General features: G+C 51.6%; 3 protein-coding genes across 4 annotated transcripts; 2 read left to right on the top strand and 1 right to left on the bottom strand.

Annotated features, from left to right (window-relative positions):
* Positions 1-1,091: 1,091 nt before the first annotated feature.
* AAFC00_005972 (uncharacterized protein) lies at positions 1,092-2,771 on the top strand (the record flags this gene model as incomplete). The annotated part of the gene is made up of 2 exons (XM_069345843.1): positions 1,092-1,420; positions 1,484-2,771. 2 exons carry the CDS (start codon positions 1,092-1,094, stop codon positions 2,769-2,771), a joined length of 1,617 nt encoding a protein of 538 aa, XP_069198051.1.
* Positions 2,772-3,331: 560 nt separating this feature from the next.
* AAFC00_005971 (uncharacterized protein) lies at positions 3,332-5,000 on the top strand (the record flags this gene model as incomplete). 2 transcript variants are annotated; one of them, XM_069347822.1, is made up of 4 exons in its annotated part: positions 3,332-3,354; positions 3,415-3,723; positions 3,779-4,068; positions 4,156-5,000. In XM_069347822.1, 4 exons carry the CDS (start codon positions 3,332-3,334, stop codon positions 4,998-5,000), a joined length of 1,467 nt encoding a protein of 488 aa, XP_069198049.1. The 2 variants fall into 2 exon arrangements, with proteins under 2 accessions (XP_069198049.1, XP_069198050.1); XM_069345842.1 differs by having other exon boundaries at positions 3,779-5,000.
* A 1,889-nt stretch (positions 5,001-6,889) lies between these two features.
* On the bottom strand, positions 6,890-13,197 carry AAFC00_005970 (uncharacterized protein; the record flags this gene model as incomplete). Its single annotated transcript, XM_069345841.1, has 2 exons — positions 6,890-7,959; positions 8,019-13,197. 2 exons carry the CDS (start codon positions 13,195-13,197, stop codon positions 6,890-6,892), a joined length of 6,249 nt encoding a protein of 2,082 aa, XP_069198048.1.
* Between the last annotated feature and the right edge of the window lie 1,266 nt (positions 13,198-14,463).

The following is a 14,463-nucleotide window of genomic DNA, read 5'->3' as shown; positions in this document are numbered from 1 at the left end:
AGCTAGAGGTGGCGATGCGAAAGTGACCCGTGCCTCTACATCTGAGTGGGCAGTTAATGTACCACATTCACGTTGTCTATCAGGCCAGATCCCTTTGTAATTGTCCCTTGCATACATTACTATACCTTATCTGAATTATTCTGTAAACTAACTAGAGAGTATTCTACTATTGTGCAAAGAGATTTCGGGCTTAATACGTGGTAACCTCGATGTCCCTACTACAGTAGATTCAGTTACCTCGGATGCTTCTCTGCTTGTGGCAGCTGCGTCAAGCTTTGTGGCTCGGCACCACAACATGGCGAAGGCTGCAAGGTGTTTAGACAATGTATGCGAACGCAAGCGACCATAAACGTTCAACATCACCTACTATCAAGTGTGGCTCAGAGCATGGTCTGTCCCTTGACGTGTACGACTTTTCAAGCTGGCCAGACCCGGAGTGACTGCATTCTGCTTTTGAAGGTCGAGAGATGCGTACCGTGTTGGGTATGCAACTTACGCAGGGATTTAGTGGAGATTGGCACTTGTCACACTCATCATCGTCCATTCTGACAAGACCAGTATTGGTCTGTAGCGTTCATAATCTGGAGACGATCGCCTGTGATTCATGTCAGATCCATCTCGTGGCAGACAAGCTCTAAAGTGCACGCTCTTAGTGAGGAGGTGCTAGTCACCACCTTGAATAGTGATATATCCTGTTACTCCATTGAACACGGACCTCCAGTTCGGTGCTGCTGCACATATCGTGCTGCTGTCCACCACGAGCAACGGGCCATCAGAGATGAAGAGTACAACATCAACAGTACAGTCTGCTGGCCTAGAGGTACCCTACTTGCATCTATCTCTCACCTCTCATTGCTTTTAGACACTGCCAAGAACTCCGAAAAGAGCCTCGGCTTATGCCCCAATTGTTTATGCTCCAACGCGTGCCGCTGGGGTAAGAGAGGCAACGGCCCCCCTTGTTTCTTCCCCTATAAGATCGAGGAGTTCACGGTCGGGTGGTTGCGCAGTCTTCGAATAACCCTGTTCACTGTTCTGAACGGTGTCAATATCAATGTGCAAAGCCCATACTGATGACCATAATAAGAGAAGATATGGCGTCGTCTGTTTCTAGCTCAGACTCTAGTGACAAGGGCAGTAAGCCGCACATAGATCCCATCCTCCAGAACGCGCTGAGATACACGGTCAGCGCCAGAGAGTATAGACTATTGCACGAGTACCTGCTATCGCGGACGTCGGCAACCAGGAAGCGCACACCACAACCACGGAGGTATGAAGCAATTGTTGAGCATCAAAGCGGCAGTGATTTCAATGTCACAACAGTACGCTTAGCCTTGAGAATCTTCACTGCGGCCTACGTTGGCTTCCAGGGCTGGGATTATGTCATGCGCAGAATCACAGCATGGCGACAAGGATCCAGAAGGTAAGACAAATCAACAGAGTGATGAGGGCTATCCACATGAACATCTTGACTGAAAGACTACAGTCGGCAAAATACAAATCGTGGGACTCGAGCTGCTAGTTGTCGTATCTCAGCTTCACTGGCACTCATACTCGTCTTCCATCGTCTCCTGCACCGATTTTTGTTGCGCCTTCGTACTTCGCTACTCGAGGCATCTGCAAGCCCTTTTAGACGGCGTAACCCACGAATCGCCCAGATTCTTACATCACTACACTATCCTGCGATAGGCGCTGCATTGTCCGGTTTGTCTCTTGGTATCTGCCCGAAATCCCAGCTGAGAATTAGTGTTGCAATTTACACCTTCAGCCGCGCGTTAGAATTTGCATACAATGCAGCTGAGGAGATGGGTGTGTGGGGTGCGAGAGGGAAGCCTAGTTGGCTAGGTAGCTGGCTGATAATGCCATTCGCATGTGCGCAGTTGCTACATGCGTTTGTCTTTGACCGCGACTGCTTCCCTGCGAACTATGGCAGCTCCATACTAAAGCGCAGCCCTGAGTATGTGCAACACCGTCCGTCAACGTACCCCAAGGACAAGTTCTGGCCTAGCGAGTTGCAAGTCGTGGATGGTCTTGCTATCCTGTCCAAGTCCCGCTGGCCTGCCTTCGTCTCGCCGATCCTATTTCCTGGCGCTAGACAGTCTCTCCCGGCCATTTCGAATCTCGCACCGATATACTCACCTGCGCACCCCAGCACACAACACACGTCATGTGCCTTGCTTCACCCGCATGATCCATCCTGTACTAGAACATATTTGAAGTATTTCTTAGCGGCATTTCCTAGCAATGCTCGCACTTTTACTGTGCTTTATGCAACCTTTGCCTTGTTCTCTTGGAAATCTATGCTCGCTGATCCGAAGAGCTTTCTCAACTCTTTGGCTCTGCGAATTCTTAGGATGACTCTGTTTCTGACTGGAGCCATCGGGACATCCTGGGGCAGCATCTGTCTTTTCGCAAACTACCTACCTCGCAACTTTCTTGCCACCCAGCGCTGGCTTCTGAGTGGTTTCCTCGGCGGCCTCTTCGCATTCGTGGCACGCAGAGGCGAACGCAGTACCTTCCTTTACTCAGCGCGCTTGAGCATAGATTCGTTATGGAAGGTCGGCATCAAGAGAGGTTGGTGGAGAGGCATGAAGGGCGGCGATGTGATACTATTCACCACAAGCTTAGCTCTAATCAATGTCCTTTACACTTCTCGGCCTGATGCCGTGAAAGGGGCTCTGATAAGAAGAGGGTTGGACGTTTTGAGGGCGCCGCAGCCTGACGGCTGCCCAAAATCTAACACGACTGACTCACAAGGCGACATTGATGGTTGAGAGGAACACTATGATGAGGAATGAATCAATACTTCAACAATGTAAATCTGCTCGTCGCTGTAATACCACTTGCTCCAGAACGCTGGAGTTCTTGCTCTTAGTTCTGTGGGAGATATCCATCTAGCATGCATCTAGAAGATGGCCTACGAATGCACCATCTATCTGGATGTGAGTCGTAAGACGCCCTAAATTTCTGGGGGGGCAGCTTCCATGCTTCGATCACGCCACCAACTTCCAGCAAACACGGCGCTTAGCAATCTGTTTTTACGCGGAACATCGATAGATGTAGAAATTGATGGCCTTGTTATGACAAGGTTGGCGGTCAGCATATGATTTCATGTGATTGGATTGACAAGAAGTTTATATTGTTTCCAATAAAGTGTACGTCTCAACTACTCCTCCCTGAATGACTTTAACCTAAGTCAAGCTAGGCAGTCACGTACTATAACAGCAAATATGTCTTCCCCGGCTGGAAGATACTACTTGCACGTTGCTCGAACAATCGCAACTGTCAAGAAGACTGCTGTACCCTCGAAGGTTCACACCATCCGACAGCTACTATGTCAGCCGTGAGCCTCAAGTCGTATGCCGACGATCTAAAGTCCTTTTGCCGTTGAATCAATTTTCTGCTAACAACTACAAGATCCCCTGAAAGCCAAGTCGATATATGCACGCGCCTTGGCCTCAGAGGCCTGATCCATGGCAAGGATGCATCCCTGTATAAGAGTCCCGAAATAGAAGGCCTTCTACGTGAAGTGCAGGAGACGAACGAAAGATGGATTCATCTTGACAATAAGGACATGGAGACGAACAAGTCGCTTTTGTCCGACATCACAGGATTGCTCGAAAGATATGGTCCATCACTATGGCCTGCACCCGATCCTACTAAGCCTAATGATCGATACTGGCAGTTCGCTGGTACGAGTATTGTCTTCCCGGAGCATCGAGACAGGTAAGGTGGCGCAAATCTTGATAGTGCCATTTTGCATCTGACAAGTGCGTTGTAGGGTCGAAGCCGATTTCGTCAAGCTGCTAAGAATCAAGTGTATGAGATACCAGACAAACCACGAGAATGACCACGGCACATCGACCTCTCAGAGAAAGCCAAAACGTAAGAGCTCTGGCAAATCTGCTTCGAAGCCCAAGCGTACCAAAAGCGACGATATGGAGTACACTAGTCACCCTTCTAGGGACTCCAGGAAACGAGGTCACTTTTACCAGTCTGTTCCAATCGCTGGGCCATCCAAGAGAGCGAATCGAGCTCGAGCAGGATCCGTTGAAGACAGCCCCGCAAATGGTACGTTTCCAAATCTGTCTCGTGTTGTGCACCTCAAGCTCCCTGTTCCTAAGCTACGCGCTCTGGCAGCTGGTAAACTTTCAGCAGCTCCTCTCCGCGATGAAAGACAGCCTGTGATCGGCAGCGAATCATTGCCACGAGATCCTATGCCACCCGCAGCTCGCCAGCCTCAACAAGTCAGTGGCGCAAATGAATCAGAAATGAGAGAAGCACATGCTGGTCCAGTAGAACCTGCAGACAATCGAAGCCATGGGATGGGACAGCGGACTTCGGTTCACGAACGTACACCAGCAATTGGCCGCTCAACCGCAGTAGATAGCGCTGCCCCAGCCAACGAAACAAGCCGTCCAGTTGATATTGTCGATGTTGAGTTCGTCAAGGAGCAACGGGCGCCAATAAGCAGAGCAGGACATGAGAACCTTTCCGTGAACCCGCTCTCGGCGACGTACCGGTCTGGTAGCAGCCGTGGCAACACATCATACACAACGAGACGAGATAGACCTACACCATCAGATCCTGACCCTCAAGAGGATATACCTTACGAGGAGCGCCTTCAAGCGCGACTAGCTAGGACTTCCCTCTTTGTTCGCAGCTACGACGATAGAATGAGCTTGTTCCCTGCTGCTCTATCCGATTGTATCACCAGTAAGCAAGCGGATGATGCTCTGCAAGAGTACATAAAGCTATGCTCAGGCGGACTTAACAACGACCTTGATCAAGGAGAGGAGACGGCTGAAGTAAAGACGATCTCGCTGGTTGGTACCCAACTGATCATGGGGCCTCTCAGGCCGGAAGAGCACAAGCTGTTCAACTTTCAATCCTTGCCCTTGAATGTCATCTTCGACGAGGCCTGGTGGGCAATTTGCAAGTCTCTTCTCGAAGTTAATACCGACGAGGTCAGGAAGATCCAGATGGTGATGACACTACACTGAAGGCGACAAGACTTCTGAATTCGGGGGTGAATCACTGCATTGCCCCTTCCATTACTTTTTCTTTTTCACTATGCCTCTTTTAAGCCGAGACCGGAGCAAAGAAGAATGGCTCTGGCTTACAAAGGATGTCTTTTCTCCAGCATAATTTTTCTGTCTTCATCAGTCTCTCACGATTACCGTGGAACTCGAACGAGACAATGGTTTTTTTTCTCTCTTCTTCAGTCTCTATTCCTTGGTATGAACACAGCAACAAGTACAATACCCGTATATCGCTAGCCGATGCCGAAATCAAGTTATATGTCTCTTCCATCTGCTCTTCTTTCTCTACCAAAGCGAAGTTTGATCGAGTATAAAACAGATAGTCGCACCCAGTGAACTTATGCCCTCAACAAACCTAAAGTGCTCTACACGGATCACCTCCTTATACATCCCTGAAATCTCTGTCTATACATTCGACCTAGCCCACGCAGCTATAGAAAGCCTCTGATATTGACTAGCAAAGAAAGCTAAAAATACCCCGTCACACGAAAAAGCGACCCATCCCTAGCAAATACAATCTAGCTAAACCAATCAGCATTCCCAGCCGAATAAGAAAGACAGACAAACAGAGTTCAAGCTTAGAATCTAGAACAAAACAAGTGATGAACAACTCGCTAGTACTCCAGCTATAGTCACAAGACCACCTATCTAACTACAACCTAGATGACGTGACGCCTAATGAACATTCGCTCATGAATGTAGATGAATATACTAGCGCTACTGAAGAAACTTCAATTCCGACTAGACATCCACTATCAGATTAGTTTAGAAGACCGAAAGTCGAAAGTTGGAAGCTGAAAGTTAGGAAGTTGAAAGGTCAAAGTCGCAAGTCGAAAATCGAGTAGACGAGCCTGCTCGCCGCTTCATGATTCATCTTCACGTTCGTGCTGTAGCAGAGCCAAGCACATGTTCAGAGCGTAGCATATATTCAGAACGCCGTAGCACGTAGCGTACAGTGTGCCAGACCAAGCGTTCGAGATGAAGACAGGACGAAGACTTCCCAAGCAAGCTGCGGCTTCTTCGTGATGATGATTGCATAAGACGGGTACTGTAAATAGATAGCTAGGTTCCTATTGTATCTTACATTACATTACATACTTACCTCAGACCCCAAGACCAAAGTTCGCTGTACTGTATAACCTCATCACAAATCGTACGTGCGACGCACGAACAAAACGGGTGATGAACAAGGGTGGGAGAAAGGTAGATACAGTACGCTGTCTAGAAAACTTTTAGAATATCGAGGCAAGAGTGGATAGACTAAACTAAAGCTTGAGATTGATCGTCTGATACACCTGTCTTCTAGCCTTTGGATATCTGGTTCTGGCTCTAGATGATATTTGAGATATCTGGTTGAGATGCTCGAGGATACCGTATTTGCGATAGAGAGATCGAGTATCTTTTCGTTTTGTGACAGTGCACTACTATGCGCTCGGGGGTCGCTTTCGCCGTCGTTATCAGATCGAAGTAAGAAGAAACGTGGTTATTGGAAGATTGTAATATTTCTACACGCGCTCATCTACGTCAACAAACACGACTTCGAGAGTTGAACAGAAACAAAACGCAATCATACACGCAGCTAGCTGGTCTGTGAAATAGTAAAAAGGCGTATATAATGGGCATTTGTGTTGGAATCCCTCTCCCCCAATATGCCCACGGAAAAACACCTTAAGTTCAAGACATACAGTAACCCCTCCATATCATGCAAAAACAGACGTAGCAAAGTTATTGACAGATAAAGCCATCAGTGCCAAAGCTCTCTCTCGTCTGGAACCTCCCCCCACTCGACTCATTATCTAACATTGTGGGGAATAAACTTCTAACTCATCATCTAAAGTTCAAAGCAAAGCTCAAGCGGCCGGAGCGGCCTGGTCGCTCTCGTACTTCTCCCAGTTGGCCAGGATGGCTCCAATCTTGGGGCTGTTGGTCAACTTGTACACATCCTCGAAGTACTCCTTAGTGATCTCGAAAGGCTTAGCCGTCACGTTGGGGATGTACTTGCCAACGAGCTTGCTCGGGTCAATGCTGGTCTTGTTGATCTTCTTGAGCAAGAAAGATCGGAAAGGCTTGACTCCAGAGCGCAAGAAGGTGCTATGGAAGGGCACGTCGATACCCTTGAGAGGGATGGTAGCGAAGCCACGCTGGAGGTCGAGAGGCTTGGGCTTAGCCTCTGTCTGCTTGGCGCACTCCTTGATGATCTCAGTGAGGTGGGCCTTGACGTCCTCCAAGGAGATGGTCTGCATCAACTGTTGGATGTCGATCTTCTGTGCCTTGAGGTAGTTGAGAACATTGGTCAGGCAGTCGAGAGCACGCAAGTCACCTGCAGCGACGTATTGCATGTTGGCAATGTTGTAGTTGACAATCTCGAGTAGCCAGCCGGTAGTCTCAGCGATGTTCTCAACGACGTATTGGAGAGCCTGCTCGTTGAAGGTCTTGGAGATGCGTGACGGGTTGACAGCACACATGGAGTAGTTGGATCGGCCTGCCTCGTCTCTCTCTACAGCGACTTGCATGGTAAGACCACGATAGAACACGACGGACACCAAGCTCTCGATGGGCATGACCTCGGCCAACGCTGCAAGGGCAGAGTATTCTCCGAGGGAGTGACCGGCGAAACTGCTATCCCGTTGCACAACACCCTTGGAAAGCATGTCTTCGAAAGATGCCTTCTCCATGAGAGTAAGGGCGGGCTGAGTGAACTGGGTGGCAGATAGGAGACCGGTGGGCGAGCGGTAGGTGTATGAAGTAGTCGTCTCATCAATCTCCTTGAAGATCTTCTCCGACTTGATGCTACCATCTGCTCGGACAGTCTCGAAGGTCATGGACATGTAGTTTTGACGAATGGCCTTGCCGCGAGGACCACCAAAGTGAATGGTGAGCTCCTTGGGGTTGTTCTTGACAATATTTGTAATGGCGAAGCCTGGTGAGCACTTTTGTTAGTCACGTTAAATCGATGAATGTAAATCGAATCATGCTTACCATAGTTGTCCAAGAAATGCTTATCGGCTCTGTCCCAGACCTCCTTTGCTACGGGGCTGCTTGCATACAGCTCCATACCCATGCCTTGTTCTTGCGAACCTTGTCCGGTGAAGACATATGCGGACACGGGTTGCTCGACCTCAGCCTCACCAAGCAAGACCTTCTCTTCGGTCTCCTTGTTGGCGGCCTCGACCTTGATGATCTTGCGGCCGGACACCATACCAACGTGCTGAAGCTTGACCTCGATCGTGTCGTCGGGAAGAACCATACCAACCAGGTTGGCGTGGAAACTACGGACACGACCGATGTTGTTCTCGGCAGCCCATGTCTCGACCAAGCTTCTGACTGCGGCACTGGAGAACATGCCGTGTGTGATGGTGCCAGGTAGGTTGGCGTACTTGGAGAATACACGCGACACGTGAATGGGGTTGTAGTCCCCAGAAACCTTGGCGTAAGTCTCGTTGGACGAGGGCGCCTTCAGCTCGAGTGGAGTCTTTCCGTTCAGAGGAATGGGGTTTTCGAAGTTGACAGCTTGGTCGATAGTGGTGCCGAAACGCTGGAGGTAGTCGACAACAGGGTTACCGTGAGACGCACCAGCCTCGTATTCGACGGATGCGATCTGGATGACCTCCTTAGTTGGCAATTCAAGCTCGACCTTACCGATAGTCTCGACGGAGCTGAACACAGTCTGGTTCTTGTAGCGGTTCAGGGTCTGCAGACGGAATGTCAAGGTCTGGTCCAACAAGTCGATGTCATCGTCCTCGAGGCGGAACCATTCCTTGGATTGAAGCACCGCGACGTCCTTGGAAGTGGCAAGGTGGATCTGCATAGGCTTCTCGTTCTTCCTCTGGAAGGTGTTCTCATAGTCCGTGTACGCACCACGGTAGAGGAATTGACTGGTGACTTCCATGACAGGCTCACCGTTGCGGGTGATGGTACCACAGACCTCGACCATCTTGCCAGAAGCTTGGTTGATAACAGCGTTGACCTCGGCCGTCGTGTCCAAGACATCTCCCTTCTTCAAAGGCGCAGCACCGGGGATCATACGGAAACCATTGGAGAGATGGACGAGCTTGAGGAGGTCACCATCAATGGTGCGGGGGAAGATGGGCTTGGTGATAGCTTGCCAGCCAACAACGATAGCGAAATCCATGGGTGCAAAGACTTCCTTGCCAGGACGGTCAACGAAAGCCTCGCCGGTGTTTCCAACGGCGTGCACGAAATCGTTGATCGCCTCGCTCGTGACAGTTGCCCTGCCTCCATCGAAGCGAGAAGTAACAGGAACATCAAAAGGAACATCACTGGTGCCAAACCAGATCTTGTAGTAGAACTCCTTGATACGGTCGTTACGACCCTCCATGACCTCTCTGATAGGAGCGTAACCAGTCTCAGGGTGGTAGGTGAACTTGAAGGTCAATGGGACCGGCGAGTGAGTGGCGGTGCGATCCTCAATGAGCTGAACAGCGATCACGCCATCGGCGAGAGGGCCGACCTCAACAGTATGGACAAACTTGCCGCTCTGCTGAGGCTCCTTGACGCTGATTACCGTCTTCTTCGGGTCTTCGGGATGGCTGATCTCAACCATCATGCCAGGGGTAGGTGCGAAGATACGGTGCATGGGGTTGGTCTGGAATCTCTGTCCCTGGATGAAGACATCTGCGGTGAAGAATGCGTGTCTCCAAGAGTAAACCTTGCCAGCTAGAAGAGACATCCATGAGTCCACGTCAGGCAGAGTTGCACTGGGCGCGGCTGAAAGACGGTAGATAACCTTGTCCTTGAGCTCAGAGATGGTAAGACCCTCGACATCCACATCGTCGCTGGCCTCAAGAAGTTTTCCGCCAAAGTATTCAGAGACTGGGATTTTGGACTCATCTCCTCCGTACTTGTCCTGGAGCAACATCTTGATGTGACCCTCATGAACGCCGTCAAGGATCTCCTTGACAGGCTCATCGACCTTGGTCGAGTACTTGACCGACATGGGTCCTTGGAGGATACAAGTTCTGCCGACATCTTGGTCGACAACGGCTTGCAAGTCTTCGGACTGCCAGAGAGAGTCCTTCTTGAAGAAGAACTCGAAAGTCTCGTCCAGGACCGGAACGAAAGGCACAGGCTTCTGGCCTCGGCGTTGACAGAGCAAGAGGAAATGCTGAACATCTTGAGCGTTGATCAGCTGCTCCTTCGCTCCAGGGTAGGCGGCCAGTACCTTCTCCACGACAGGGAAGGGGTCGTTCAACTCGGCGTAGTTCTGGATCAAAGAGCCCTTTCCCGGGGAAGAGGTGAAACGCTCCTCAAGACGGCGGATGAAGTCGCCAGTCAACTTGGCAAGGGACTTGTCGATCCATCTCTTCTCGTGTTTGATGTACATGAGGGCGACCATGCGCTCAACAACCTCGGCGTAGGTCATGTCCTCAAGGTCGACAGCCTCGCCCTTTGAGTTGCAGCCAAACCAGACTTTCTGGAAGTCGTCGTTGAGCTTCTTGATGATGTATTCGCGGTTCTTCTTGAGCTCGGGAACACGCTTGGCCTTGTCAAGACTGAAGATCTTCTTGTCCATCTCGGCCCAGAAAAGGACACCACGGGTGGCCAGCTTGTGAATGGGCTCACCCATCTCAGAGCGGACGGTGATGACACCGCCAGCGGGGCCCTTGTATGTCTTCTCCCAGTCGACGTCGTCCAAGCCGGGGGCATCGACAATGGCCTGCTTAGCCATGGGCGAGGTGTATGCCTCCTTTGCAGTCATGACACGCGAGCCGAACAAGACACCATCGTATGGCATAGGTGGGTAGCCAAACTTGCGGGCCCACTCACCAGTGAGGTAGGGGTAAGTGTCTTCAGCGGCACCGAAGCCAGATCCGGCAACAAGGACTAGGTTGTCGCACTTGCGGATTCTGCCGTACATTTGCAGGATAGGCTGGTGGAAGTCCTCGAAAGAGTGGTGACCACCGCCACGGCCGCCGGTCCACTGCATGATGACGGGGAAGCCAGGGTTGGCCTTGGCAATGTTGATACATTGCTGGATAGCCTCCATGGAGCCGGGCTTGAAAGCGATGCGCTTGATGCCAAGGGTCTCAATGTACTCTTTGGCAACCTCAATGGAAGGCACACCGGCACCGATGGTGAGACCGTCGATGGGAACACCTTCAGCACGCAGTCTTCCGATCATAGGGATCTGCCACGCCATGGCGTGAGGGGCGACGTAGATCAAGTTGATGGTGATTCCCCGTCCGGCCGGAATGGCCTTCTCGATCTTGCTGATGGCCTCGGTCATAACCTTGTCGTTGTAGTAACCGCCGCCAGCCAGCTCAATCTCATAGCCTGCGTTCATGGTGGCTGCGACAAAGTCCCAGGGGACGGTGCAGGGAGTCATACCAGCAACCATGACAGGTGGAAGACCAAGCATGCGGGACATCTTGGTATCGACAAAGGTTTGACCAACGGATGTACGGGCGAGTTTCGGACCATGCTCTTTAACCCAATCGACAGCGTACTTGACAGCGTTCTCGGCGTCCCTGTCGAAGATCTCAGGCTTGTAACCAACCTCGGTGTTGGTGCCATCCATGGTGCCAGCTAGAATAACACGCACGCCGGTACCATCCTTGTTGCGGTTGGTGAGCACACCGAGACCGGAAATGCCGCCAGGACCGAAGTCGAGGATGTGGGTGGCACGCGGGAAAACGGTAGCAGTCTCCCAGTTGACGGGGCTCTGCGTGATCATGCGCACCAGCTCAGGCACGATATTGGCGTGTCCCTCTTGGCTCAAATCGTTACCGCTGCTGGTGTCGAAAAGCGAGATGCCAAGGTTCTCGCTCGGAATGACGACCTCCTTAAGGTCCTCCTCCAGATGGGCAGCCGCCTCAGAGAGGTAAGGACTGTGGAACGGAGCGGTGATTGGGAGGAAGCGACTGACGAAGCGAACCTTGCGCTCGGTAAAGGGGATGCGGGTCTGGTCGAGTCCGGTAGGAGCCTTGACCTTGCGCAGGCGCAAGTTGAGACCGTAGAGGGACATGGGAGGACCAGTGACGACGAAATTGCGTGCACTGTTGACCAATGAGATGGCGATGTGACGGTTCTCAGGAAGATGGTGGTTCGTCGCGTCAATGTGAGTCTGGACGGCCTCGCGGGTCAAGTCACGGATGGACAACATGGGCGTAGGAGTGCCTTCGCCAGCGTCAATCGAGTCCTGGAGGACGGCAGGCGCCAGAGAAGTTCTCGGGTAGGCCTGCTGGCTGCGGGAACCGATCCAGAAGAGGATGGTAAGGGCGTCTCTCGAGGCCTTGTCAAAGGTCTCCCAGTTGCGCGAGGCGGCAATCGCAGCTGCAGTGACGACGCCCTGAGAGTGACCGGTGGTACCACTCAGACGCTCGCGGACGTTGCCAGGGTGTGTGCCGAGCACTCTGCAAGTGACAACGTAGTGGGCAAGCTGGGTCAGACCAATGAGAGGAAAACTGACGGGAGCAGAGACAAGGTAGTCAACGTCGGGCTGGGCGTCCTTGTTGTGGAGCCATCGCATGACATCGAGGCCCTTGGAGTAGAGCTTGTCGACCTGTGAGTTTCTGGAGAGTGTCTGCAGATGAGCAGCTGCTGCGGTGACAAAGTCCTCGACGAAGGAGGGGTAGGTTGTGTAGATCTCCCTCAGCTCTTCGAAGTACTCCTCAATGTTTCCTTGTCCACCGAAAATGGCGTAGATGAAGGCGTTCTCGTCCGCAGCCTCACGCAGCAGAGCAGACTCGTGGGGCTTGATCGGCCTGTTGACTGCTGCCCTTGCGGCATAGTATGATTTTGTAGTGATCAGCTTCTTCTCGTAGATGCCGGGCAGAGTTGCAGAGATTGCGTGCACCTCGTTGCCACGGAGGAAAGCGCGCTCAAACTCGTGCAAGACAAGCTTGAGAACCTCCTCGTATGAGCCGGGATCATCTCCCTCGTCGACTTCGTCTGCGACGAAGCCCATGAAGCGAGCGACGAGCTCGGTCACGGATGAAGGCTCATCATCCTGTGCAAGCTCGTCTGTGGGAGTGGGTAGGGTGGCGGAGAAGGCATCCTTGAGTTGTGAAGCGCTGAAATGGAGGGCGGTGGGTATTAAAAACGAGTATTCAAGCGTGCCGTGAGAGAGCAGGAGCGGTCGAGAGACGGCCTGCGAGCGCGGCGTCGAGACACCGGTTTGTGAGCCGGAGCCGTACATGACTATTATGTACAGGAGGGATTGGATAGGTCTGCGGAGGCGGAGTCGTGGTCAGTTTCAGTCATTGAAAGGCTAGAGTTCGAGCAATCGTCCAATGCCGTGCCACCGCAGTAGAGGGTACAACAGAGGTTATGGGAAAGAGAGGAACGAATGCATGCTGCAAGTGGCTGAAGCTCTCGAAACGAACAAATTGTTGCCATAGCTTGCACACGATTTACGACTTTCCTCGGATCAAACAGCTACTCGATTGACGATTGACAATCGACAATGGACCGGGGAAACCAAACACATCAGACAAGCTCGCAGAGACTCACCAGAAGCTTCGCAAATAGCGATGTTGTGGAAAAGGAGTGACGACTGCCCGATTGGCAAATATCAAAAAGGTGTCGTACACAAGAAAGTGGGAGCTCCAGAAGCTAGCCCTACTCCCGAAATAAATGGGAATAGAGGATGGAGCAGATGAACAGACAAGCCCGGTTTGGTATAACAGGACTGGTCTGGAGGGGAGGAGTATAACAAACAACAGGATGCAAGAGAGAGGGAGAGGGTGCTGAACAGTGGGGAGGGGGATATGATGAGACCTGAAGACGATGGGGTCGACCTGTCTTTCTGTCTTGCTGTCTTGCTGGTGGTCAAGATGCGCTCTCTGACTCTCTCTGTCAATCTGTCTCGCCAACAGCTCACTCCTCCGTATGCAAAAGTTCCCACGAAGCCCTTCCGGTTGAGCTTACCGACAGGGATGGGCAACTAGCGCCGCCAAGATGGAGAGAAGCCTCACAGCCAGGCTGCAATTGAATATGCGGTTGACTAAAAGGTTCCGTACTGGCGCCACTGCGCCGGGAACTATCGAGAAGGACAACTAAGCTATCATCTGCCGTTGGACCTGTGGCCTTTCGGTACCTTACCCATCTGAATGTCATCTCATCGCCATGAACAGTTGGCTTGATGCCTCCCAAGAGATAGGTAAGCACCTAGGGAACTGGAGGAGCGATGGCGCCCGAGCTTCACCAATGCGGGCAACTGACCTTCCCTCACCTTACAATATCTGTACCTTGCCTAGGTACTTTTGGACAGCTTACTGGTGCATTACATTTGTACTCAGATGAAAGCGGGGATCTTGAACAAACGTTGAACTGGAATGCTTTTTCCCGTTCGTCTACAGGATGGAGGACATGCTCAATGCGTTCATAGCCAATCTACCTATTCGCCTTTTCGTCTCGCATGGAGGCGGTAGGCAGCACCATTCATGATAATGCCATTTTGGCG

Source organism: Neodothiora populina (genome assembly GCF_041146345.1).
Source record: "Neodothiora populina strain CPC 39397 chromosome Unknown canker_contig_6, whole genome shotgun sequence".
Lineage (NCBI taxonomy): Eukaryota > Fungi > Ascomycota > Dothideomycetes > Dothideales > Dothioraceae > Neodothiora > Neodothiora populina.
This window is presented reverse-complemented; position numbering and strand designations above follow the sequence as displayed.